Source organism: Aulostomus chinensis, chromosome 5 (assembly GCF_037954235.1).
Source record: "Aulostomus chinensis isolate RoL2024-O1b breed Wild chromosome 5, RoL_Achi_v1.0, whole genome shotgun sequence".
Taxonomy (NCBI): Eukaryota; Metazoa; Chordata; class Actinopteri; order Syngnathiformes; family Aulostomidae; genus Aulostomus; species Aulostomus chinensis.
The window spans coordinates 25,056,877-25,084,275 of NC_141324.1; the positions used below are offsets into that span (position 1 = coordinate 25,056,877).

Sequence of the window (27,399 nt, forward strand, 5' to 3'; positions counted from 1 at the left end):
TTACCACAAGGAGAAACAAAATGTTTATTTGACGGTTTGTGGTTTTCTTTGCACACTTATAATAAAGGTCAGCAGAGTCCTCTGGGTGGTTTTTACCCCCAAAATACAACAAATAGTGTTTTCATTTCGGTTCCCCTTGCATTATTTTGGAATCAATGTAGTGATAAAAAAAAAATTATCAGACCCAAATCTGATTCACAAACAAGTAACAATAAGTAAAAGTAACATGTAACAGATGATCGCCTGTAACAACGTGAGGCCTGAAAGTGAGAACAGTGATGCGCCAACTTGAGACCCGTTTGAAGGTTCATGCAACAGCACCCAGTGTTGCTGAGTGAGTGGGGGGGGGGGGGGGGGCTGGTCAAAGCTTTTCATGTGCTTCAAAGCAGTTTTTAATATAGAAAATCAACTGTGGGTTCGAGCTGTTCTGACTTTGGCCTCCCAACTCTTGATTCAGTAATTACATTTTAATTTACAACCTAACATGGAATGGAGAAAGTACAAAAAAACCCAAAAGAAAGGCATAGTATATATATAAAAAAAGAGCAAAAACAAAAAGACATTATATAATTTCTACGGTTTAGGACAGCACATCCTTCTCACATATACTGCACCTCCTAATATGTACCAGCAAGACATTTTTCTGAAAAATGTTTTTTGTTTTTTTTTTGTTTTTTGGTCCTGTCTGTGTGAGTGTTTTATTGAAAACAAAACTGGTTCTCCAGGTATCGTGTGCCACTCCAGCAGCCTGTTTCTGATTCTTTCACAGTTTGAGAGCATCGACTCGTTCTTGGTGTTGGTTGGATTCACGGTCCTTCATTCTAGGAGAGGGGACTTGAAGCAGACTCCCGTTTTCCAGCTGGGGCAAAGACCAAACCTTTTTTCCGCTGGCTGTACATATAACATTCAGGACAACATATATAATGGCTGCTATATTGTTAAATAAAACATGAGAAAAATATATAGATTTTTATCTTTTTTTTCTTTTAAAGGCTAGTGTTAGGACTCTTCTTTCCTCTACAGAAGGGGCGTTGCGACAAAGCAAATTTCATAATGAGTTTATGACGATGTCAGGTTTGTCCAACTGTGGCTTGGAGCTAAAAAGGCCTTGTCTAACATTTATCCACAATAGTAGTTTTATATATATTATATACAAATAAAATATGCATTGAAAAACCTCACCAGCTGGAAGGAGAGGATGCTCAGTTCATCTGACAGGGAGCATGCCCTGCATACAGCAACCTTGGAAGAACTTTGTAGCCTTGTTGACTACTGATAAAGAGGCCCCAATGAGAAAAATTGATATCAGTGCAGATTTACATGATATAAAAATAATTAAGAAGAAAAGGGAGGCTTAAGGTCAAGTGGTTATAACTGGCAGAGTGTGAGACTGGTTTTGGCAAATAAGCGTTCTACTGTGCATGTGCGGCCCTCGAACAGAAGGTTGATGTTGCCGGGTTGTCTCGTAACCATGCAGCCTGAAGACACTGAGAAGCCACGCAACACGTGCATGAGTGTGTGTGGGCGATGTGTATGAGCACAGACGTGGCGTGTCTCACACACACTCCTCTGCTGACATCAGGAGTGGGTTGATGTACTCGAACCCTTCAAACTCAGACTGGTCGATCTTCTTCACCACGTCACTACAATGACAGAAGATTTACATTTATGCGGCATCAGTTCATCTCTTGATCATAATATGATGAAGAGGAAACAAATGGAAACTCACTCATCGTCTGGCGTGAGCTGGATGGGCTCGTTGGTGAACTGAGCGTCAAAGTTGTCCAGTCCAAATTCCCCTGAGATGTTGGGCTTGAATGGAGGGACCACCTGCTTCTGCTCCAACTGAAATAACAGCACAGGCATCAGGTGAGGACATAAGCCAATTCTGGTCCCTGTGTTTTTCTTGAAAAAGAAGCTTTAAAAAGACATATGATTCATCTTAAATAGAGTTTGGAGTCATCAATTTAAAAACCCACTCAAATCTCTCCCTCCCCTGAATTTCCTGCCAGAACTACTGCTGGGAGTTCAAAAGCCAAAGTCCTATCAAAGCAGCCTCTCAACAGTTACAAGCTCACGACTGCTCCCCTCGCAGGCCATTACGTGCACTGTAGGACAAACTTCAGGTTAATGTGCATTTGTCAGGAGGAGGGCGGGAAGTGGGAGGGGTGTAAGACAATCCCTCCAGACACTCTGACCAAGCGAGCTGTGGGTCCCTGCATCCCAGACCAAACAGGGAAAAGGAGGTCACAGTGATCCCTGGCGAGCTGCCCTGTCTGCCTGCCTGTTTGAAAGTACGTCATACTGCACTCGTCCGTCTGTACATTTGTTAAGGTCATGTCTGGCTAATGGTAGCGATGAAACATGTCTGAATCTCTACACGTTGTGACTACAGTTTGACTTTAACAAGTCAGTAATGGGAGTCGGTGTCATGCATGATTACTTAGAACATTTAGACGAACGCCAAAAAAGTTTTGAGGAAGACTTTGAGGCTACAGGCAAAGTCTAGACAAATGACGTTTCATTTTTACAACCACGTCGACAAGCAAATAGTAGCTACAATTAAAATGTATGCATTTATCTATGATCAATTCAAGAGCATGTTGCCAGCTCCTAATGGGGAGGCTTGTGACACAAATTATTTCTATATTCATTTTCCCAATGCGTATCCCCCAAACAGGGGCTGTGGTCTCCATTTCACGGAATGTTAAGGGTTCCAAACTGCATAAGATCTGAGTCCAGAATTATTTAACAACATATGTAAAGAGATGACGGGAGAGATGCACCATATTTTATACACTCTCGCACTTTCAGGCAATGAAAACTAGCGACACTGAACTATTGGTTATGTCTATCTTGTCGTCTGGCACAGACTCTATCTTGATAGTCTTCCAAACGTCCTGAACACACTCCAACGACTGAGAAAAGCGACTGCACACTAGTTTTAATTTACAGTTCTGGTGTCATAAATCTGGAATGTCATTCACTCTGAAACATGATATTTTACTCTTTGCTGTGAGGTGACTAAGAACAGGAAGCTTCACAAATAACTCTGCAGCAGTGGGAGTATTTTTAGTCCAAGTTTAACTTGAGACAGTGAGATTTCCATCAGTCATTTCTGACATGCCTGATAAGTAAAAGGCTCCGAGTTCAAACCTTGCTTCACGCTCACAAAAGGAATCGTGTGAATGCGAAATAAGAAAAACGACTTCAGAAGTTTAAACCTATAAATCAAAGCTTTAGACAAACTATTAGTGTAGCTCAGTATTTAACAAGGAGGTGATTGTGAAAACTGAATTAGATTAACGCCTTCCCGATGAACATGAACATTTGTTTAGAGCCTGACACGTCCAAACAATTCTCACAGATAACCAAATGAATACTTTCTTTTCAGCGATGTCTACTCTGGTGCGTTTGTGGCTGTCTGCCAGTCACTTAACTGTCTCCTCTCATTTCCTTTCTGCTGTTGCTTCCCTATCTTGGTCAGTGTGTTAGACAGCCTATCTGCTGTCGTCAGTCTCCTGCCTGCCCTGTTTGTTTTCTCAGTCCTCGTTCTGCTTGCCTGCCAGCCAGCCGCAAGGACATGAGTCTCGTCTCATTGCTAATAACCCTCGGCTTTGACAGAGCATCAGCGTCTGCGGGGCAGGAGAGAGAGGCTAACCCTGTGCACTTAGATTTGACCTTCTGCTGTCTAGAAGCAGCTTTCTGTTTTCACTTCACTGCTCAATCAATACATGGATTGGATATGACCCATTTGGCACCCTGAATGCACAGATTGTAATATTCTTCACATGAAATTTTGATGAAAATTATGATTTAAGTAAAAATCAAATATGTGTTTCCCATACAGATAGATACAGTCCTTGCTCTTCCCTGATTGACTATTGCCGTTTCAGTTTAGTGGCTTGAAATCTTTTCAATGGTGGTTTCTACAACAGATCCATGGGCGTATAGAGTGCTGCTGTTTTCATTGCTTGTAAGATGAAAAATGCACGTAATCGTGTCATTTTCAGGCTGGTTTCAGACCAAATCAGGCACTGCAGTGAAGAGATCAGCCATGTCATTCATCTGAATAGGGACAACAGCAGATGCCTGTTGAAGAAAATTTGAACCACGGGTAACTTTCGGACTACAGCACCCTGACATCACACCGCAGCAGCCAATTGTGTCAGCAGATCAGACACTTGCATTGCTCGCTTCCAGAGCAGGAGAACATGGAGGAACTGCCCAGAGGAGTACAGCGAGGAAAATTGGTGTGCAATTACATGGCATTGAATCGCTTAGAATCTCATTTCGTGTGAAACCAGCCTAACACTACCTACCGTAAAGTGTTGTAGTGACAAACTGACGAGTGCAATTGAGGCATTTTTTCCCCTCTAATACAGTTAAAAAGTGACCTAATTAAATACAGTAAGCCGTCACACATCTCTGACTACCATATTAATATCCCAATCTGTGTTAAAACACAGCCAGGAAAAAGGAGATCGTGGAAAGCGAAAGCGAGAAAATAGAGAATAGAGGCGAATGACTCACAAGGTCCCAGTCAACGTTTCGGAAGAACGGATGGCCCATGATGTCAGCGAAGCCTGTCTGAGGGTGGCAGCCAAGACGCTCCTTGGGATCCTGGGAGACATGAGGGCAAGAGAAAGGGGGAGATAATGGTGTAAGAAATGAAGTCAGGCAATTTGGGGGGGGGGGGGGGTGCAGAGAGGGTGAGAAAGGAAGGTGTATTTTGGTGAAGGGGACGGAAGTAAAAAAATGTTTTATGAATAGGTGAAAACAGTGGGGGGTGGGGTTAAGGTACCGCAGAACCTAGTGAGGGGTGGGGTTAAGGTACCGCAGAACCTAATGTGTACAGTGAGATATGATACCTCGACTCTAAACGAAGCCATAACAATGTCATTCTCAGTCGCCATCACTGTTTAAGATTGATTAAGACCTGTCGGACCTCATCTTACCTTGTTGAGGAATCCCTTGAGGACGCTGGCAGCTTTGACTGACAACGAGCGGGGGATTCTGATCTGTTTTTCCAATATTACTGCAGGGGGTGAGAGAAGGGGGGGGGGTGAAGAAGAAGGGGAGAGGGTGACATAGATGGTCCCTTGAGGCCAAAATGACAGCCGATGGTACTTCTGACACTTCTGCAGTTATGAGTTCAGTCTTGTCAATTACACTCCTCCTATCAATCAAGTGTCAGCTGCATTTTAAAAAAGGGTCTTGAAACATGACATCATTTTAATTCCCATTCACACATTTCAAAATCTGCATTCACAATGAAAAATCAAAAGACAAAAACACACAAGCGTTCACACGTTTCCTGATAACAGATGGCATGGGTTCTGAGAAAAGTGGTCATCACAAAGGTGCCAAAATAAAGGTGTTAAGTGCTTCAACTACATTGTTATCTCCCGCCGCGGTGACGTGTGTTACCTTGGAAGAGGTAGTCTTCTGTGTTCTGGTCTGGATTGTCAGAGCTCCCAACGATGTCAAAGGGTGACCGGCCCGCCATCATCTCAAACATCAGCACACCCAGCGCCCACCAGTCCACACTGAAGCCTGTATGAACACACACACGAACACACACACACACACAAACACACACACACACACACACACACACACACACACACACACACACACACACACACACAGGACATTTTAGAATTACAGTTCTGACAAATACAAAGACCGTGTGAGAAAAAAAAACAACTTTGTGTATAAAAACTGAGGAGAACCGATAGAGAAAACAAACCCAGATAGGAAAATAGTGCTTCATTTATTATTCTTTTACATTCAAGCCCAGCTTGATGCTTACCCTTTTATAATTCATGTAGTAACCAGTTGTCTGAGGAAAAGATAATCTGAGTGCTTTTATATCCATTGAGTGGAAATCCCACACTTTGCATTGCTGCCGGCCCTTTTAAAAGGAAGCCATTAGGAATAAAGCACACTGAAATAGACACTGATACGCTGTACATTCAGTTAAACACTTGTGTTAGATATATGGAGCCATTAGCAAGTAGAGGAACACTTGACAACGACTGCGTTCCTGGCAGTAAAAGAGTGGCCCAAACAGCAATCCCTCTACGTGAAAGTATTTCTTCAAATCTAAGCATACAAGCAAGGATGTCCTTTTTTGATATTTGTAAGACAAAACAATTTCATTGAGTCACACTGTGAAATGTGTGTGCATGTGTGTGTGGGCGGAGGGGGGGAGGTGTACATCAGCAAATGTTCACTAAGTAATACCTCATGTTTTTATTTTATGTTGATGCCCAAAATATGGCCCGTTGGCCATATGACCAACCACATGTAAACAGATAAACAATCAAAACCATTTATTTTCATTATTCATTGTGCAGACAGGGCCTGAGCAAAATATGCATGAACCAAAGTGTAACAGGATTTAGCTTTTATTATTTCATTCATCAGACTACCTCATTTGTGTTTTTAAAATTAGAAATAAAAAGGCAAGTGTGTGTAGTTTCCATTAAAACTGATTAGAAAGTGTACAATATCAGAGCTAATTATCGAAGTGCTTCATGGGAAAATAGCCATCTAGAACAAATGCAATGTTTACCTCTATCTTTATAATCTAGGTAATAGCATTCACATATATTGTAACCAGACATGGTAGGAAAAGCACGTGAGTTACTAAGAATGACACGCCTCTGTTCCGTTGTTACACGAGGTGCAGGATGCGTGTGCTCAGTGATGACTATAACCATACAAAAGCTGTAAATCTCCATCATCAGGAAATTAGATGCACAAGCCTGGTTACCACTCACGTTATTGGCATGAATGGTCGCGGATACTTCCTTAATTAAGAATATAAAAGCACCAGAGGCAGTTCCTTATACAGACCAAGAAATAGCACTTGAATGCCTATTGTGGCCCAACAGCCAAATATTGTCCCTGCACCTACCCCACATTTTAATGGCTCCATTCTCAGTAACCAATAACCAAAGCAACGAATTTCCACTGTTACTTCTACATTCACACCTGTATTTACCCACTTTGACATATCAAAATGTCCTCTGTATAAAGGGCCTCTTGTACCCCGCCGAAGAAAATAAGCTAAACCATATAAAACTCCCTCAACAGCAGTTGCTATGATACCTCTTCTGGTAACCAGAGAGCTCTTTTTTCTATTTTTAATTGTGCTGTTGATAGTTAAAGTGCAGTGCTCATTTATGATGTAGAGTAACTGACTTGTGCCCGCACTTATTGATGGCTGTAACGAGTCTGATACTGTAAATGTTTGTCATACTTTTTCTCGACAATGCTCACAGCACATTCTGGTTTCGATTGTCATGTTCCATTTGCTCTTTGTTGTAGTGTTGTTTTTCCTCAGTTACAGTTCCTCATTCTTTCTTTGTTGCTTTTACGGTATCCACGGTACTTAGAAGAAGGTTTCTCAAATAATGCACAAAACCAAGGTGCAGCACCACTATAGCATCCATAATTATGGCCGCGAGCAGCATCTCAGATACAAAAGCACAATACATCATATACTGTATCACACCAAATCAAAGGATAGCGTTTCAGAGGAGTCCTTGTGTATTGTTATTCTCACCGTAATCCTCCCCTCGGAGTATTTCAGGGGCGATGTAATTGGGGGTGCCGCAGAAAGTGCTTGTTGTATCACCTGGTCTCAAACCCTCCTGCAAATACCACCAAGATCATTAATCATGACATCATCTGTGGAAGCTGTAAACTGAGACTTGTGCCGCTCTGCAGGTGCTTTTATCCAAAGGGCATAATGGTTAAATGAGTGCCTCGACCGCACGTGAATCGGTGCACCACACCTTGCACATGCCATAGTCTGTAAGTTTGATGTGCCCCTCAGAATCCAGAAGCACGTTGTCCAGTTTCAGATCTCTGTAGATGATTCCCCGCTCGTGGAGGTAGTTGAGTGCCAGACTGATCTCCGCTGAATAGAATCTGTGGGGAAAAAAAGTTAAAGAATTGATGGATCAGCATTTTTTAAAGACATAAATTAAACAGTCTGAAGGAGAGCACGACTTTACCTTGCGTGTTCTTCTGGGAGTTTCCTCTGTCTCTGCATGTGGAACATGAGATCTCCGCCGTTCACATATTCAATAACAAAGAAGAGTCTATGAAAGAAGAGAAAGTTCTTTGATTTTACTTTGAATAAAAATCAATACCTTTCATAACTGATACATTGGAGTTAAAACATCCTGTCAAAGATTGTTCTCCTTTTTTGTCACGATCTTCCTGAAACTTCAAGTCTTACTTTTCCAAACTTACATACTTAAGATCAATATCCATTTCATACGTTGGGCCTTCTAACAAAATTAGTCTAAAACCCTACATGCACTCAAACGACCCTTTCAAAAGCGAATATTGTCACCTTCTTAAAATAATCGCCCAAGTCACTTTTTTCCCAAGTTTTTCAGAAAACACAAAAAACTGGAAACAGCACATCATAAGAAGCTGTTTTATGCAACAACAACAACAACAACAACAAAAAGTCAAAAAATGACTTTGGTAATTATTTTAAGAAGGTGACGATATGATTCTTCTTCAAAATCCCTGAGGAAGCCTTGAAGAAGCCGTGTGACTCATACAGGGGAACACTCCCACCTGCTTTCTGTCTGGAAACAGGAGTGGAGGCCCACCAGGAAGGGATGATTGGATGCCTGTTCAAAAACGTGCTTTTCTGTTTGAACCCAGTCGATGTCCTGGAAGAGAAACACACAAAGACACACCCAAATGTCAATCGGAGACAGTACCCTTGAACTAATAGGAGCTGAATAAGCACAGTGCTTAATCGACCATTGTCAAAAGCTAGAGACTCGCTCATGTGTACTATGGGCAGTGGCGGGAGAAAAGGGCTGAGCCAGGAGAAGCAGAGGCAGGCTTCTGTCGATGGCGAGATGATAATATGTCTGGACACGGATGCTGCTCACGCTGACAAGGCAGGGACAGGAGAACACTTCACCATTGATCGGCAGGCACTTGTCAATTTGTCAATCACGCTAAGTGCGTCTAATCAAGGCTAACTACTCTCATTGCCGCTGGCTGTACTGCTACATGTGTATGCCGTGATCAATTTTTGATGACATGATGGTTTATCTACACCTGCTTAGAAAGACTGATGGCTTCAAAGAGGTCTGTCAACTTAACTCAAAGTGCTCCAGACACGATGCACCAGATGGATGTTCAATCACACGAGACAAACGGGTTTGTGGTGCTATAAATAACAGATCGCATTGATCGTGCTAATTGCATTAATTATACATGGCAGAGAAAGAAGACTGATTGCTTCACTATGAACTAAGCTCACATCCAAAGATGGAGACATTGTGTAACTGTCACATTGCGCAAACTTTTAAACAGCATTTTTACCAGATAAGACACATTCAAAAATTAAATAGTTGAAAAACAAAGCAATTTTATTTTATTATTTCCTGTTTACACCTGTAAAAAAGTCTCTCATGAGGGGTTGTGGAGGGAAAGGGACACTTTCAATAAGCTTGAAAAGCCATCAATGTTGACTCCACCTTTGACACAGAATCACTGCATGCTCGTAACTAGTGCAGAGTCCATACTACAGCTTATCACCAATCACTTTGACTTGGACAGTAGATCACCAGCAGTCCGTCTTACCTCATCGTCATTTACCAGCTCCTTCTTGACAACCTTCATGGCGTAGATGCGCTCTGTCTTCTTCAGCTGCACTAACAGAACCTTGGCGTAGCTGCCCCGGCCGATCACCCTGAGCAGGTCGAAGTCTGCCAGGCCCAGGCTGGAGGGCGATTTCCCTGTGTTGCTACTGCTTCGCGCCTGGGGGGGGGGGGGGGGGGGGGGGGGGCGCAGAGAGAAACATGTTACATGTTTAAAGGCCAGAATACAAGTAGTACATAACATGAAGAACACACGAGTCTCTGACAATTTGTCATACTGCTATTCAAGTCCAGCAGCCTTTCTTGGGATTGGGTTTTCAAAAAACACTCACATTCCTTGTACAAGAGGCTGGTGATCTTAAGTCCGGTGTCCACTGTTTGGAAGTAAATCTTAATAATAATACTTGTCTTTCAGAAACATCATTGTGCTACTTTGTGTCTCATTTTGCTGTAGACTTGACTATCACCTTCAACACTTCCTCACCTATCTCCTCTCTTTTCCCACCTCTCATGTAATCTGTTCAATGGAGAAGCGTTTCCACTACCTATCCATCTAACCTGCCTTAACGTGACAACCCCATCCCCAGAGTCAGACATGGAACTGTAGATAAGATCATTTGGCTTGCTCTCTTTTATCTCTGTCTATCTGTGTCCAACTCGATTCATTCTTTATCCATCTTCAGCTTTACTTCGACCCCCCTCCAACCCCAAACTACAAGCTTGGCCATTAATCAGCCTCTGGTGTTAAGAACTGTGATAAAAGGTTACTTTATTAGCTCGTTCCACCAAAGGAAATCGATACACACAGAACTCCAAGGGTGCCTGGCTCTGCACGCTTCTTCCATCCCACGTGCACAGCAGGTGGAAGAAGGATCACCAAAATGTACGTAATAGCAAAAACAAGCCCACAAAAATGTGCTTCCAATTACAGGTATTTCTCCTTCAATGTGCACGGTTCTCTCTAAATTACATATACATACACACACACACACACATCCATCAAGACATCATGACAGGTTGACAGATTATGAGTCATACATCAATGACATTTGGAGAGATTTTTTCCTCACCTCTTTCTCTTCTCCATCGTAAGTCAAGCTTTCTCTAGAGTCTTTATTCTGAGGGCCTGAGAGAGACAGAGAGAGTGACAGACAGACAGAAGGAGAGGGGGAGGCGGGAGAGGAAAAAAATAGGAGAGATGATCAAGGAAGGAGAGAAAGTAGGTGAGAGACAGTCACACTCTTTGTTCACAGCCCTGCAGGGCCAGAATAATTTTTCTCTGCTTGGTTAGAAAAGTGTACAATCTTGTAATCAGCCTTGTTAGGAATATCAAAAATCCATAAAGACTAACACAACAAAGATAATCACGAAATATTTATTTTGTTAAAAAAATAAATGAAAGTAATATACTAAAAATGTATAGCTTTGAAAATTACTTGCGCAATAATGCTGGCTATGGATTGATGCATTTCGAAACAATGTCTACAAATGCACGCCGTTATTACTCCACTGGCTTGTGAGTATCTACACTGGAGGGAGAGCTTCAGCTGCCTCACGGCAGCAAAGACGCAAAGCTCTCTCATTCCAGTCAGCCTCACAAGCACCTGACTGGTCTTAAGACTGGAGGATGTAGGTAAACCTCAAATGCCACCGATACCAACAAGCTCCAGACCTCAGTTTATTCCATCTTGAAGGAGTTTGGTGAGTTTCTGACAAAAACTAGAGTAGCCATTTGGCGACATGTTCCCTGCTTCGAAACAATCCCTTGTGCCTGATGTTTTAAAAACTCAAAAACAAACCAAACTCACAAAAAATAGTTTCCAGCAAATGCGCTATTCATTCCTGTAAACTATTATTTGCTAAAACTACAATGGCCCAAGTTTTAAAGCTTTCCTTTACATCAAAATACACAATATGTCTGCACTGTTTTTAAAGATGAGCATCTTCTGATAGAACAAAGGTGTTTTGATTTTCCTGAGATTGTTTTGACAGTAACAGCTTCATCTTTTAAAGATTTCTAACTCATTTGAAAAATTCAGGGTATGACTGGTGTTTTTTTTCTTAACTTATATGCTTTTAAATTCATATTTTTTGAACAGACAAGGACCTCTGAGCGTCTTTCACGTTTGATGACCATTAGAAAGTGTGTGAGTGTGTGTTACCTGGCTGTTCTGTTTGGTCTAACTGACTCGATGGTGGGCCGGGCATGATTGGCTCCTACACAACGACATTCACCATCGATTATACATAACACAAACTGATTATAATCTTAAACTGTTTTGAGTCAAGGATGGGAACAATCAACAACAAAATAATGAGTATGACATCAGTCGCAGCCCTCACCTGGATCATCGGCCTGCCACACTCAACTGTGACCAGTTTATGGCACTTCTTGTGCACCAGCAGTTTGCAGTTGATGCATTTGTAGCCTTGTCTTCCCAGACCCCAGATACGGTCTGTACAGATGGCACAGTGGGCTCTCTGCTCAGGGGAGGGGGGGGGGGGGGCGGGGGGGGGTTTGGGGGGATAGGAGAGAAATTATTACCCTGAACAAGTGCACATGCTATTGCAGGAGATGCTACAGCAGCTGTCATGGTTCAGACACATAAACTGCTGCAGGTTCAACATAAAATTCCACAGTGGGGAAATGCACGAAAATCTGGTAACAGTGAGGAAAGGTGCCCACTGCAGGGCTCCAGTTTTCAAGTGAGTTTAATGAGGAAAAAAAAACTTCCTAAGTACCACAAGTGCAGCTGCATTCATTTGAGAATGTCAGTGCATTATATGAAACATTATATGAAACAGAAATTTGGAATGCAGCGTCCTGACTCACCCTGTTAAAGCGTTTGGCCTGGAAGGTGTGGCCACTGGCATAGTAGAGCTTCCTCCAGCGCCGCGCTCCACGCCGATATATAGACTCTGGAGAGAAGAAAGGAAGTAAATCCCTGCAAAGTGTGTATGCTTTTGTATATTTATGAATACATCATTTAAGTTTACAACACAATCATGCGACAGGAACCTCTAACTTTTGCTGGCTTCCTAAATTTGGGTCAGTGGGTTTTAGAAAGCAAAAATTTTGAAAACAAGATGTATCTTTCATGAAGTGCAGTGAGCTCCTTTGGCAAAAAAGACAAAAGACCCTTGAGATTTTGAGTTTTTAGATTGTAAAATGAGGTAAAGGCAAGCAAGAATGAATAGCTTTAACTCACTGTCCTCTCCTGGACAGGGCATGCCAGGTTTCTCTGGTACACATGGGAATACTGGGAAGAAAACAGAAGGTGTTAACAAGCCTTTATTTTCATTTAAGGCTGCCAAGTCTGACAGCATTCATATACATTTCACTCTCACACAGCAGTTCAGACCACCTGTAGCAATCGTGTCGCCTCAAACGATTCATGGTGGAATTCGCTCACGCTACAACAACAATGCTGCTTGCGTCACACCAAGCAAAAGAGAAATTAATTTGTGTTTGTGTGAGAGAGAGGGAGAGAGAGAGAAAGAGAGAGAGAAAGGAGGGAGAAGAGACAGTGACAGAGCTTGGGACTGGGGGCAGTGTGAGTCAGAGGCGAGACGTGGGCCACAGCCGAGAAGCTCGTTAACGAGCAGACTTTCCGACCCCCCGCCGTACCGTCACGTCCTCTCTTTCACCCCTCCTCCTCCATTCATCCTCTGCGTCACACTGGCATCCCGCTGTACTCTTGACCCCTCACTTCTGATTTGATTAAAACTTTACATTAACCGCACAGCCCCTGTCACTGATAGCCCCGGGTTACATGCTTCCACATACATGGTCTGTCAATCAAATTTTCCAAACCACTCCACATATTCACCCCGAGCCCACGTCTGAGTTACCCCTGACCTCTAGATTCATGAAGTTAGACAACTATTCGTCGGGTAGTCTGAGCATAGACAGGGATGTGAGCTAGCTTAAGGGCCTGCAGACAGACGTCACGAGCAGGAGAGATGTTTTTACAGGTCAGTGCAGCTTTATATATATGATGCGGTGTTTCCTTCTTGTGTATCCTGCCTTTCGTACTCTGTTATATTCACACAGAGAGAAATGAAAAGGGAAAAGAATGGAAATGACAAGAACAGCGGTGTTCTGTCTTTTGCAAACTGTGTTTTAGCAGTTGAAAAGAGGTGATCTCTAACATGAGAATAGCTTCCCTACCTTCAGATCGTTCCAGCTTGAGTGAGCAGGGGTCAAAGTTGTCACTGGGCTGATACCATTAAGTTATAGCATTTGACACACAGAACATGGGATTGTGGGGTCGAAGAGTTTCAGCATTGTTCACTGTATTGTGGCAGTGTTATTTATTTATCTTTAGTAGTTTAAGACCTCAGATATGTTCAGTGTCTCACACACACACACACACACACACACACACACACACCATTGTCTCCATAGATTGTGTTTTTCTTTCCAGACCTGGTTGCAACCATTCCACATGTTCCTGTTAGCCATTAACTTCAGTACCTGGTGAATCTCTGAGCACCATAGAAAAACGGTAGTCACATTTTCAGGCATCGACAGCGTAGCCAAGTATCATTCCTAGGTCAGAGGTTGGGTATAACTCAAAGAGACTGAACATAACGTCACAACCTTAACTGGTCATTAAATTCCCAACTGAGAGGTGTCACAGAGCAGAATTTCTCACCAGGACCTTGTGATAGTTTGAATCAACAACATATTGTACACAGGGACATCACTGAATCATATTTGTTGTAAATGTTGCCGGTGAAAAGCAGCAAGGCTCACCATGGATAATGAGCTCCGAGTCTTTGTTGAGTTCATAGAGACGCAGAGCTTCTTCCAACTCCAGCTGAGACGACACAGTGCAGGGGTCACCTACCAGCAGATGAGAATCCAAGGTTACAGTTATGGGGGGAAATTCAGACTGCTTCTGAAGCCTTTGCATCAACCGACATACATGTGCAGCTGGTCAGGTAATGAATATCTGATCATTTACCTACCTTAGGATGCCAAAGGGTCATATTTTTGATTAATAACTTAGATATACGACAGCACAGCTTGAAGATGAGATTTTGACTTTTTATGTCAGAGCATTTGGAGTGAGAACACACTGAGACAACAGGCTCTATAATGAGAGTGCACACAGTCTTTCTACCAAGTGAGAGGGGGAAAAAATGTGTCAGAATTCTAAAACTCATCTGCTATTTATCCCCTGTAAATATGGACTATATTTTTTACGGGGTTCACACAATTTTTAATACTTTTTAATGGCTTTGAGGAAAATTTTCATGATCATACATCCTTTGAAATGTCTGTTTGCACATGAAAATTAAACTGGGAAATTCAGGTCAAATTTATGTTATATAGAGCATATCTAACTGAAATAAATGAAAAGCAATGTATTAAAGTTAATCAATAAACCAGCAGATTTTCCTCCAGTGGATCTTAATTGATCCACGTATACTTGAATGTGGGATTTTGTTTGTTTGTTTTAGCCAAATTTTCTGGCTTTATTTGTTATAAACATGAAATAAAGTAAAATAAAAAATCCAGGCCTGGATATCACCATTTTTAAATTGAATGACTTTTCCGGGTTTCTCATCACCATATGAACCATGAGTTTATTTTATAATGTACCATCCTGCGACATTTCGGTCATGCTGCCCCAGCAACAGGAAGAGTCAGGTTCCTCTGTGACACACTGCATGTGCACGTACAATGCCAGTAATTTTGACTACCATACCTAACTTATGAAACTAGTGAACTTGTTAATTACCTACCAGCAAAAACTATGACACACCGTGTTTATTTACAAGCTGCCATGAGCCTTATATGGAACTCGTGGGCAGAGCGCAGCTAACAATCATTTCAAAGGGAGCATGAGGTGCCTTAGACTGCCTGATTTTATCTTGACATTCTTCACAAAGATGTGTCATTATGTTTGAGAGTGACTCCACTTCCATGTACCTAAGTTTAAATCAGAACAAGTGAAAGGCTACATTTTCTGTCAAAATACAAACTTGTGCACTCACATTCAAACCATATAGGGCTGGATGGTGGGTGGAAATTCACCACATTTTGAAAGGAACAAATGAACAGCTCACATGACAGCAAACCAGAGGAACTTCTTCATAATTCCTGGAACTACAGCAGAAAGTTTGTCTGGACTGCAGGAACTGGTAAGTATTTTTGTTCTTGTTGCCCTACTTTGGCAGAACATTTTTAAATCCCACCTAAGGGTAGCTGCTTTTACACCACAACAGGAACCATAAGTGACAGAATTGTTTGACTGCTCAAAGACCAGCTAACACAGCACCGCCACTGTCATTTTTTGAAAGCCATGTAAACAGCCGGAGCTCAGTCTTAATCAGGAGCGCTGTGAGGAGAACACGGCCATCGCCTATCGCCGGCCTTCTTATATCACTTGGAAATATAGCCAACTGGCCGCATGAGTACAAACAGATAAAGGCCCTGGGGGGAAGGAGTTCTCGGGGGAGCTTGTTCCTCATGCTTGATCTGTGGATGAGTAAGTATAACTGGACTGTGTCCACATGAATGTTCAAATTGCAGTTGTTTGTGTTCACATGAACGCCTGAATCTTTAGGCATTAAGTTGCAGTTACAGTGAGTGCAGCATCTCCTATAGATGTATAGCAGATGGCAGGCAACACACTGCTGCTATCGGAATGTGGCACTTTCCAGAAAAGGTTCAAATGTATTAACGCTGGATACATATTCTCATTATCCTGAGGCTGGCATGGGTTCACATTGCACAGCTATATTTATGTGGTTTCCATGGATGGTGTGGTAGGAGAACAGCGGAGTACTTCATTACACCCATCAAGCTGCTTTTTTTCTCAGACAGGCTAATGACTCCGGTGATTAGAGGTGGGTGGCTACCAGTAGGAGCTGATCTGAGTCTAATTAGTTTGGGCAGGTTGACCTTATACTGAGCAGAGTGATGTGACAGCTCCATCTTTCCTATGACACCACCACTATTACTGATGCCTGGCTGCTCGGTTGACAACAAGGAATTGGGTGGGTGGTATGGGGGCTGTGCACTATCTTGAGTGACAACAGAGACCAAGCATTTCACACAAGTGACAGGTGGTGTGTTTTGTGCAAATGTGTCTGATTTAATACACGGTATCACCTTGTTGAGTTGACAGTTTCCTGTTTGTTTGGTTTATTTTTCCTGAAATGCAAGGACCAGATGAAGAGAGGTGGAGATTTACCTTCCTCATCGATCCACTTCATGGTGAAGAGCTGGTCATTGTCCATGGAGCACATGTCCCTAACCTCTCCGTACAGACCCTCATAGGAGATAGATGGCTCAAAATGGGTGATCATGATGTCCCTGCAAAGACAAATTAATACTTTATTTGACTTCTGTGTATAATAAGACACACCAACACCAAAACATAATTAATTAACATTATGAAGTTACAAACATCAAAATGGTTTGAGCCAGGGAAAGTAATGTAATTTTTATTTCATAATTGGTCAAACAACTACAAACTGTGCAATTATATGACTGCAAAATAGAGATTATTTTGAACAGTACTGCCCAAAAATGTTTCAAAAATTGCTTTATTTCTTTAAATGATATTTTGTTGTTTTATTTATTTAACTGATGAAAACATTGTTATTTTGAAAATAGAAATACACACGACAAAAGTGACCAGCAGTGATTGAGTGCATTCGCGATACTAGGGCTGTGCAATTAATTGAAACGTAATCAAAATGGCTACATGGCTGATGGTAATTTAGAAATTACAGGAAGGCACAATATTTATTAAAGGTTAATTGCGTAGCGGTGGTCAGCACTGTCGCCTCACAACAAGAAGGTTCCGGGTTCGAGTGCAGGGTCTTTCTGTGTGGAGTCTGCATGGGTTGTCATGGCATGTCTGCGTGGGTTCTCTCTGGTACTTCGGCTTCCTCCCACAGTCCAAAGACATGCAAATGCAGAAAGGCTAATTGATACTCTAAATTGACTGTAGGTATGAATGTGAGTGTGAATGGTTGTCTGTCAATATATGTTGGCCTGCGATAGATTGGAAACCCGTCCAAGGTGAGCCCTGCCTCTCTCCTGAAGGCTGCTGGGAAAGGATCCAGACCCCCCGCGACCCTTAACAGGATAAGCAGTATGTAATGGATGGATGGATGGTTGGATGGATAATTGCATGTCAAAATAGTATTGCAAATGACATATTGTGGTACTGCAGATGTCACCTCATCATCCACAGAGTGAAAGACACATGTTTGTTTGATCTCACTGAAGTAAGATTTTAAATGAAAATCACAATAATTCTGTAAAAAAGTAACCATTTCACCTAATATTGCAAATCATATTGCAATGTCACTCAAAACAATATCATGTTGATATTTTTTTGAAAATTGTGCAGTTGTACATGACACAGTGTTCATTACATGACAATTGCAATACCCCTGACCATAATCTCCATATGACTTTTTCACCAAATCTCGCAGCCCTCATGTCAACGGTTGTCCTTGCCCACACATTCAACAACTGTCAGACTGATTCCTCCCTCTCTCCTGGAGTGATGCACTCACAGAAAACCTCTGTGGAGGAGTGCACCAGACTTGCCATGGAGAGAAAGGGGGTAGCAGAGCATCTTTTTTACCAAAAGCTGTTTTGTGTGTGTGTGTGTGTGTGTGTGTGTGTGTGTGTGTGTGTTTGAGTCACAGTCTTGCAGTCTGTCACTTGTGTGTGCATCCATCTGTGCAGCACAATTGTGGGTGTGAGAAAAAACAGGAGCGTGAAAGACTGCAAGACAGTGAAAGAGGCATAGACGCTGGACAGGCAACATAATTTCAAAATGCAACAGAGAGAAGTGCAGGAAAAAGGGGTTGTGGTTGCAATGTAGAGCAGCAGTTAACGCTGACTGTCCACCGCTGCATGTCGCCACTTCCGCGGGAAATGGACAAAACAACTCAACGCTGTGCTAAATGAAAAGTTCAGCCACAAAGCTGCACACGCTTCTGTTTCTCCACACTAACCCCAACCAATACTTGCGCATTACAGTGACTGAATAAGAGGGCTGTGGTGGGTGATAGAGAGCTTGTACCCCTGTGGACGGGATCATCCATAGCTCATTTCATAGCGGCGCTCACAGCTCTCTGGCCACTCTCTGCGGTAGTTACAACCCAGTGATGGGGGATGGAGATGGTACACTTAAGCGTTTACAGGTCTGCAGGCGACACTGGTCTGAGCTCGTCTGTATTTGTTAAGCCAGGAACAAATGGAAGAGTCAGAATGTGTACAAAAAAAAAAAAGGTGAGTGAGACAAAAAGACAGTAGTAAACGGGATGTGAAGAGGAGGTGGGGGCTCCCACCACCCAAGGAGGGAGCAACTTGCAAGGACAAAGACCTCTTAATCCCTTTACTGCCATCATCAAAGATGTTTTTCATTAACTTGAGGGCTTTATGGGAGGGTGATAAAAATGTGACACAAGGAGTAAACAACACCTTCGTGGCCTACTGTACAAGTCCAAGGACTATGCAGAAGAGTGCATGGTCAGTGTAGGGTCAGTTCAGTAGACACTAGATTTTGATTTAGCAGCTGAAATCCAAGCTGTTCATTGGTCTACGGCCACTTTAAGTCATCGCAGTTCATAACAGTGCAGTTCACAATTGGCAACTCAGGCTAAAATTCTTAAATCATTCATGATGTGTCATTTTTAGTCCAAACTAGAGAGACCTTCACTAAAGCCAGTCCTCTTTATTCCTCTCCATCTAAATCAGCAATTAAAAATATATATGCACAGATGCACGGATATATTTCCAAAAGTATTACAGACATGACTATTTTCATTAAAAAAAAAAATCAATGCATGCTTTTTTACTACAAAATAAATTAACATTTGGGCTGGATAGTAAAGCCATTCCCCCCCCCCCCCCCCCCCCCCAAATCACAATACGTCCTTGAGCAATATCCAAACCACAGGAGGTAAAATATTTGATTTAGGCCTGATTTTTAGGTATATTGTGGTGCTGCAGCCATAGTCCAGCAGGCAAATGGCATTAGGACAACATCTTTGGCACAGGTCCACACACACACAAAATCACACCGTTACAATTTCAGTGGTTTTGATTCTTCCGTCTTAAAATTGTGAATCATGTCATAACTGCAAAATTTGTCAAAATAGTTGGAATCTGTTTTTTTTTTTCAAAATTGTTCATCCCTAATTAACATGTCAAAAGAGTCCTATCAAGCAATATTAAAGACAGTGGGAAAAAAATCCTGGTTCTGCTCCTAATCTTCCCGAAAACTTGAACAAATAAACAACAGTGAAACCATAACCTGTCTTGTAGAGGTAATAAACTGAGGCAAACTCAACCTATTCCTCCTCTCACTCTGCTTGTATTTTCTCACCCTCCATCCTGCTGGTGTTAATCATTGCCTGTGAGGGGTGGGGGAGGTGGTGGAGGGGTGCCACCAACTACACTCCTACACTGTAATCTCTCCTCTAGGACTAGCAAGGCAGCTCTACTTCCTCTTACAGCTCTGATAACATCAGAAGATAGAGTGTATGAACGAACACACATGCATGTAGACGCACGCACGCACGCACGCACGCACACACACCATGGGAGAATATAGAGTCCAGACAGCATATTAATGCCAGCAGGTGACTTTAACTGTGTCACGTGTTCCTGGACCCGAGCTCTAGGTGTTCATTAAACACTGGGTGTCTACACTGTGGTTAAAGTTTAGCCACGTCTCAAGTGCCTCAAAGTACATCCTCTGCGGCACAGATACAGGCTCTGCTAATGACTACAGCAGTTACAGGAAAACGGAGGAGACAAAAATATGATAACATTCTAAAATTCGGGCAGCATCCACTTGATTTTTTTTTCAAACAAAAGAATGGCTAATAAAATTAAGCAAAAAATGGCAATTCTTTACTGGCCCAGCTCCTCAGAAGTAGTTGGTTTTTTTTGTTTTTTTTTGGAAATATCTCTGTGTTTCAAATGTTTGGTCAGAAATCAAATCAAACTATTGACTGAAGACATTTGTCGAACAGTAAAATGAAATTCTTATGCGAGTCCTCCAGCTATACAAGAGACATAATATGAGAGATTTACATAGAACATACAATCATCAAGAAAACACACACACACATATATATATGTGTATGTATATGTTTGTACATGTGTACATTTATATGTATATGTAGATGCATATAAACAGTGCAAATTTCAGAACAACAAAACGTAGCATGGCTTTGACAGAGGAGAAGCTGGCGAGCGAGAAATTATCAAACCACAATTGCGGCCCAATGTGTGGAAACATTGGCTTTTGCAAAGACAGAGCGGTTCTAAATAAATCGCTTGCTGTTTGTTGGATATGTAAAATTAAAAGCAGCAGGTAAACCCCTCTATCTATCTATCTATGCGCGCGCACACACACACGCGCGCGCGCACACACACACACACACACACACACACACACACAAAAATAGAAACTTGGAAAAAGAGTGAGGGACGTAATCTGTGGAGTTCCATTGATTGAGTGGGAGCTCATCACTGATGAGTAACAAGGAGGAAGTGGCATTCCAAACAGAACTGGCATTCTTCTGTTCTATATGGTCCTACCGTACCGCCAAACATAGAGGAGGTGCTGGCGGGGGGAGGGGGGGGGGGTGACGGCTGGCCCATGCCCCTGGCGGCATTACTGCTGTGGGTAGGACTCTGCAGTCCCATCTGCCTAGTCAGAAGCCATTCGACACTGGTGAGCACTCAAGCAGGAAGAAGGGTCAGAGTGCTCTCTGGGCTTCCATGAGTACCTACGACTATCCATCTCTGTCTTTGCTGCAAAACATAGATATAACACCCCCCACCCCCCATTAACACCTCAGCACAATCAACATACTCTGAGAACCAGACTCAAGTACTACCATAAAAGCACAGTATCAGACAAATCACACACACTTGTGCAAATGCAGTAACGCACATGTCACATAGCAGTCGCAGTTAACAAAACAACTACTGAGACAGCACATCCAATACCCTAAAAAAAACAACAACAACACAGCACCTCTCCTATTTTAGCCCCTGTAAGGTCAGGGTGAATGAACAGACACTGCAGGATGCTGTGGTCTCCAGGCAACACAGCCCACCTGTGGTACTAAACAGGAGGGAGCCTTGCTATTTGCAGCAGTGAAGCACCAACCAAATTCTCTCCCACTGAGCTGAGGGATAATATCCAGAGAAAGAAATTAAAATGAAAACACTGCACGCCACGTATTACAACCCATTTGTACATTTACATAAAGGGAGGCTCTGATATTTAAACTCGTTAGCTACAGTCATGAAAGTGGATGGCTGCTGGTGGAAGGGTAGGAGTTCTACAACTTTGTGGCCCAGTTCTTGAGTGGGTTTTCAGAACTAAAGTAAATGACAAGACAAGGAAACCTTCCTGTATTTCAAACAAAGCCCAGCCTTGGAGCACTGATACAGATGGCAGAGTCTTTGAAACCAGGAGAGCAACTCCCTACAAAGGAAGAGAATAGCTGAAGTGCTCCGTCAAGCCGGCATAATCCCAGTTTCCTGCCAAACAACATGCCTTACACAAGAATCCTGAAGTTCACCTGGCATATAAGAAGCCTTGTGTTAGATGATGCTGGCAACTCTACAAAAGAATACTTTTCTGGCCTAATAGGATGACAATGACTCTTAGAGTCTACATTACAGCACTGGGCTGTATGTTGATGGTGCTCCTAAAAATAGTTAAAAAAAAAAAACTTTCTCGCCTGTTTCAAGTCACTTTCAAGTAAAGAACTCAGGCAGGCTGAGTGGCATACAGGGAATAAAAAGTTGCCGTAGAACAGGAACACACAGTTGTAAAATCCTGCTTAGTCTTTGTTTAAGGAGCAGATGTAATGGCAAAGAAAACAACTGACAATTATAGCCAATCAAAACACAATACGTTTACTAATCTGCACATAACTTTTTTTCATCCATGGTCTTTCAGCCCAACTTTAAATTAATTAAGCAGGGAGAAAACGAGCTAACGTGCATGAAGATCAGAGCTGATGCAGGCATTTTCACTTAATCATGTAAGCTATATAAAGCCAACCATTTGTTTTATATGTACAATACCCTGATGCTTAATTAACTTTTAATCTACACCTGCAGTGGGATGCATGTGACTGAGCAGCTCTATTACGCAGCCATTAACGTCTTTTAATTGAAAGAACATAAAATGATGAATTAATTAGAACAACTATCAAATTGTAATTGAACCTGGCACAGGCAGATACACCACACTCAGATCAAGGGTGAGGCCAAAAAAATCAAAATTGCATAAAACATTATTTATACAGTAAATAATAATAAAAAAAATAATAATCACAAACAAGCATTATCGTATGTATAAACTGCTGTCTCCACTCTTCTCTACACAGCAATACACACTTACTACTCAAATGACTGCTTCATGTTATTTATGGTACATGTTCAGCATCACTGTCTTAACTAGAGATAGTAACTAATGTGGTACCTGATGTGGTATCTGCAACACTCTCAATTAACTGTCAAGTGTTGATGAGAGAAAATGAAAACAAGCCAGTGACAGGCAGAGACAGCTACAGGCTGACACCAGTCTGCTCGGGCTGCCGCTGCCCGATAACACACAAGCAAATAGAGAATAATGGACAGGGAAATCACACTGGCCCTCATTTATCAATTGAGCGGAGAAACCGACGTATATCTAAGTGTAGGAATCACAACCAGACTCATGTTTGATTTATTGAACTAGTCATACCTCGCCTACCATGGTGTACAAATGACCTGCCATTGATAAATACAGCTGCTCCAAACAATCATCATTTAAGTGTCAAGCCCCAATATATTCTGGTTTTATAAGCATCGCCCCCCGAGTTTACGACATGTAAAGACATAATCCATCTGAGAACCTCTCTGACCTGGAGACCGAATCACAGTCACATCGCCAGATCACCTGTACAAACAAGTTTTATGTGAAATGACAGAAAATTGATATAAAAGGAAGTCAAAGCATGTGGTTTGGATTCAAATCACTCCGATATGATCAAGAGGGTTGCTGTCATCACTAAAACATGAGCAGAAATTAAATATTGAATTAACTTCCTCCACTGACCCAGACAGCCACCTGTCCTACGGCAGCCTGACGCAGCACCCCACTGTCATACACGTGCGAATCAGTGCACTGGTGAACCTGCGTGCGAATCAGTGCACTGGTGAACCTGCGTGCGAATCAGTGCACTGGTGAACCTGCGCTACTGCAGTTTATCATGTGTTAATTAAATAATGTGAATTAAAAGCAAAGTAGTTGCTCCATGAGGAGATGACTGCAGCCTTTTGTCATCGTGTTCCTGTGAAGGCCATCAACTCTATTTGTGCTTATTATCTATTATTCAATGAAAATGTGGCTGAGTTCTCTTAGATGACCATCACAATTTTCTCATAACAATGTACCTACTCCGCCAGGTCTACTCCGCTGCACCCTTCGTCATGCTGAGTTAAAGATGTATGTACACCATCTCAGACCTAATATGAGATTTTGATCATAGCCTTGCATCCATATAAATAAATGCCGGGAAGTGCGTAGGAATGATTGTACGCCTGATGTACACTCATTTACTGTTGTATATTTGTTTGATAAATGAGAGCAACTATGTTTATAAAATTACAGCCTAGAATACAACCACCATGCAGCAGCAGAAATGTGTCCACTGGCAGGCTGTGCAGCCCATCAGTCCACTACAAGTGAAATACAAACAGCTGATCATTTCCTGGTGTGTTCACCCCAAGCATGAGCTACAACTTGAAAGGCGAGATGAGCGGTATGGTCTTGTGGAACGGCCAGCTCCACCATTTCGATGGTCCTCAGTTTTATACATATGTCAATTTTCCACGATGACTACCTTTCTGCCACCACTCCATCTCTGCATTGTTATACAGTCAGCGAGGCATAAGAGCAGTGCAATATTCCCTCCTTGAGCAGGCTGTGCAAAACAGGAAATACAGTTGATGGGGGGGAAGTGCACTCTCTCAGGACTTCATATCAAATGATGGAGGGCTCCATCACGACCTTTATCAGATAAACTAATATGACATTGTTTTCAGGTGTGAATTTTGATGAGCTCATGTTGACGCATCGCATCTGATGATACTTGGTCTGTTCAATTAGGGCAAAGATGTTAAATTTAGCCATGACAAACCTTTCACCCTTCCTCTCAAAGCTCCTACTGGGAAACAATAACACACAATGATAGCAAAATACTTAATGCACCCTAGTACCTAAATCATGACACTCTTTCACTGCATTCCATCTTTGACAGCATCGCTGAGATTCCTATAAAATGACATCAGAAATACTTGAGATGCTTTGCTCTGAGAGGACACGGCACACTTAATAACATTATAGTGTTCTTGAGGTGTGTCACACAACCAGGAGTACAACAAGTCTAGCGGAGGTGACTTGTACCACACGTTTTTCAAGTCCTGGCTGGGCTCCAATCAGCAGTTCCATCAAACCTTGACAATGGGGTCAGAAAGTGATAGAAATACCTGGGCACCATTTTTTTTTTATCATCAGACCCAACTTTAGAAAGCTTTTAACAACTGAGCTGCGTCTGCCAGGTTTGGACAAAAACTCAAGTCTTTGGCAACTCCTTCTCCAAGGGATGGGAAATTCACAAACAAGTGATGAAGGCTGCTTCCTCTGAGATATTAGTTTTCATCGCACCTGCTCTATCTAGTTATCATTACAGCTTCAGATTAATGTTGGGTTTTTTTAAGCTGCTGGCAAGTGTTGCTCAGATGACGGATCTATTTTGAAAAGTTTAAGAAATGTATGAAGAAAATGTGTAAAATCACTTAGAAGCAATTAGAGGACGTCAGCTTACACTGTCGATGAGGCGATGGCATGTCTATCTGTTGATACGTCATTAAAACAGCTGTCATCATTTTTTTTTTCAATTATCATGATAATTGCAAATTACTGTCCTGACAGAGGCTCATTCAAACAATTCAGGAAACGCAGTCAGAGTTTGACGCAAGCACAGGTTTGTCACTGAAAGAGTTGTTGATATTCTTCACAACTTGTATTTTAGCGTATATGCTTACGTACTTCGTATAATCGTATGTAGGGTGGCATTAAAACTAAGTACAACATAATATGAGTTTCAATGAAGATATGGCTATGCACTTTCACAACATACTCTCACCCTTTAACGGCAGGTGTTAACTTCTTATGACTGCCAGAAGGAAAATAATATTGGTCAAACATGGAGAACATCACAAGCTGATTGTACTTTCGGTGAAACTGGGCCTGTTACTTCGGTATCACATCCCAGTGGCAGATACTGTGACTAATAGCCTCTGTTAGCAAATGTTAGCATGCTGGGCTGTACCAGGAACGCTACAAAGCTCTCCAAGTGCACCCAAGTTAAGCTTCTCACAAGATCAACAACATTTAATGGCAGAATTTAAAACGTCACCGTCTACTTGAGTCGTTTACTGTAACGTTAACACAGAAAGAAAGGGGGAAAAAAAACACCTTCACATTACGCGTCTGGACAGTTTCATCTGCCTGACTGCCTTGACAAGTTTACCTAAAGATGGGTATCCAGCATTAGCAGTTAGCCCAGTTAGCTAATGTTAGCCTACTCGTAAGCTATCTCTTCCATTATGAAACCGCAACAAGAGGGATTATTTACAAAAGCCAGCAGCAAATGTGGCGATTCCTTACCCTTTATAATAAGCTTTCACCCGGACTTGATGGGAATTCTCGCCGGGGTGGGACATGGTGCTGTCCCGCAACGTCGGCATCATAAGCTCAGCCGCGGTCAGTCCGAATCACCGATGCCTTCCTTCCTTCCGTCTCTGTTTATTTGTGTACCACACCCAAACCCCTGTGTTTTTAGAGTTCCGTCGAGACACGGGGCAAACAATAAGGCAAGCGACGGAAAAAAATGAAGTCAATAGCTTTATCTAAACAAACAAAAATAACATGTAAAGTAAAGAAAAACTTGCGAGGTCCGCCAAACAACTCCCTACTGCAAAGGCCAAACGACGGACGAGTCCAAGTTACGGAATGTCCAGGGAGGCACATAGTTCAGCATCAAGCATACATGTAACTTTGATAATCAGAGAATCCGGGTTTTTTTATTAAGGTCCTTACTATGAACTAAATTACGATTTAATAGTGCATGCAGAATAAAAAAGATAGCTTTCCAAAGTTAATATCCTTGAAATTTGTAAGTATGTTCATCGCCAGCCTTCCGACTGTACCACCTCAAGCTTTCATGTGGGTAGCGTGATTCATTTTCAAAAATCTGAGCTCGGACACCATAAAAAAAAACCCTGAAGACATGTTGCGCTTTCAAGTGCTCTGGGTCAGAAATAATAAGAGCACTAACCAGTCACAAAAGCAGCGCATTCAGTTGAGTTCTCAGTGAGCTATTTCGTGCTGCAATACAAAGTAGCCCAAAACACGGAGGAGACATCCAAATAATGAAAGAAAAGAGATAAGGAAACAACTTGGTTTCTTACAGTAGCTTATAGATGACTAGACATCAGAATCCTATCCTTGTGATTTTGTTTACTTGGTCGTAGATAACAATTATTAAGAGTCCCCTTTTCGTGTGCGTGTGTGACACACGGTGGTGTTTATTTTAGCAACGTTCCCGATAGGTACTTGAACACCCCATCAGCAGCGCGCGGAGGGTCTGTGCTTGGTGCGGTTGGCCAGTCAGAGGAAGTTTG

General features: G+C 42.2%; 1 protein-coding gene across 1 annotated transcript; it reads right to left on the reverse strand.

Moving 5' to 3' along the window:
• prkci (protein kinase C, iota) lies at nucleotides 1–26,703 on the reverse strand. The gene is made up of 18 exons (XM_086204158.1): nucleotides 26,384–26,703; nucleotides 16,859–16,980; nucleotides 14,410–14,499; nucleotides 12,860–12,910; nucleotides 12,484–12,569; nucleotides 11,994–12,131; nucleotides 11,813–11,867; nucleotides 10,721–10,776; nucleotides 9,634–9,810; nucleotides 8,608–8,705; nucleotides 8,031–8,117; nucleotides 7,809–7,944; nucleotides 7,577–7,664; nucleotides 5,431–5,556; nucleotides 4,959–5,038; nucleotides 4,534–4,623; nucleotides 1,730–1,845; nucleotides 1–1,643 (listed from the first exon to the last, which is right to left on the reverse strand). Exons 1-18 carry the CDS (start codon nucleotides 26,464–26,466, stop codon nucleotides 1,556–1,558), a joined length of 1,767 nt encoding a protein of 588 aa, XP_086060284.1. The 5' UTR covers nucleotides 26,467–26,703; the 3' UTR covers nucleotides 1–1,555.
• Between the last annotated feature and the right edge of the window lie 696 nt (nucleotides 26,704–27,399).

Excerpts from the sequence above, each read along its gene's own strand:
- prkci (XM_086204158.1), bottom strand. The coding sequence starts at position 26,466 with ATGATGCCGACGTTGCGGGACAGCACCATGTCCCACCCCGGCGAGAAT. Across the intron at positions 12,570-12,859 it reads GCCCTGTCCAGGAGAGGACA|AGTCTATATATCGGCGTGGA; the intron begins GTGAGTTAAAGC and ends TCTTCTCTCCAG. Across the intron at positions 10,777-11,812 it reads AGACCAAACAGAACAGCCAG|GCCCTCAGAATAAAGACTCT; the intron begins GTAACACACACT and ends TGTCTCTCTCAG.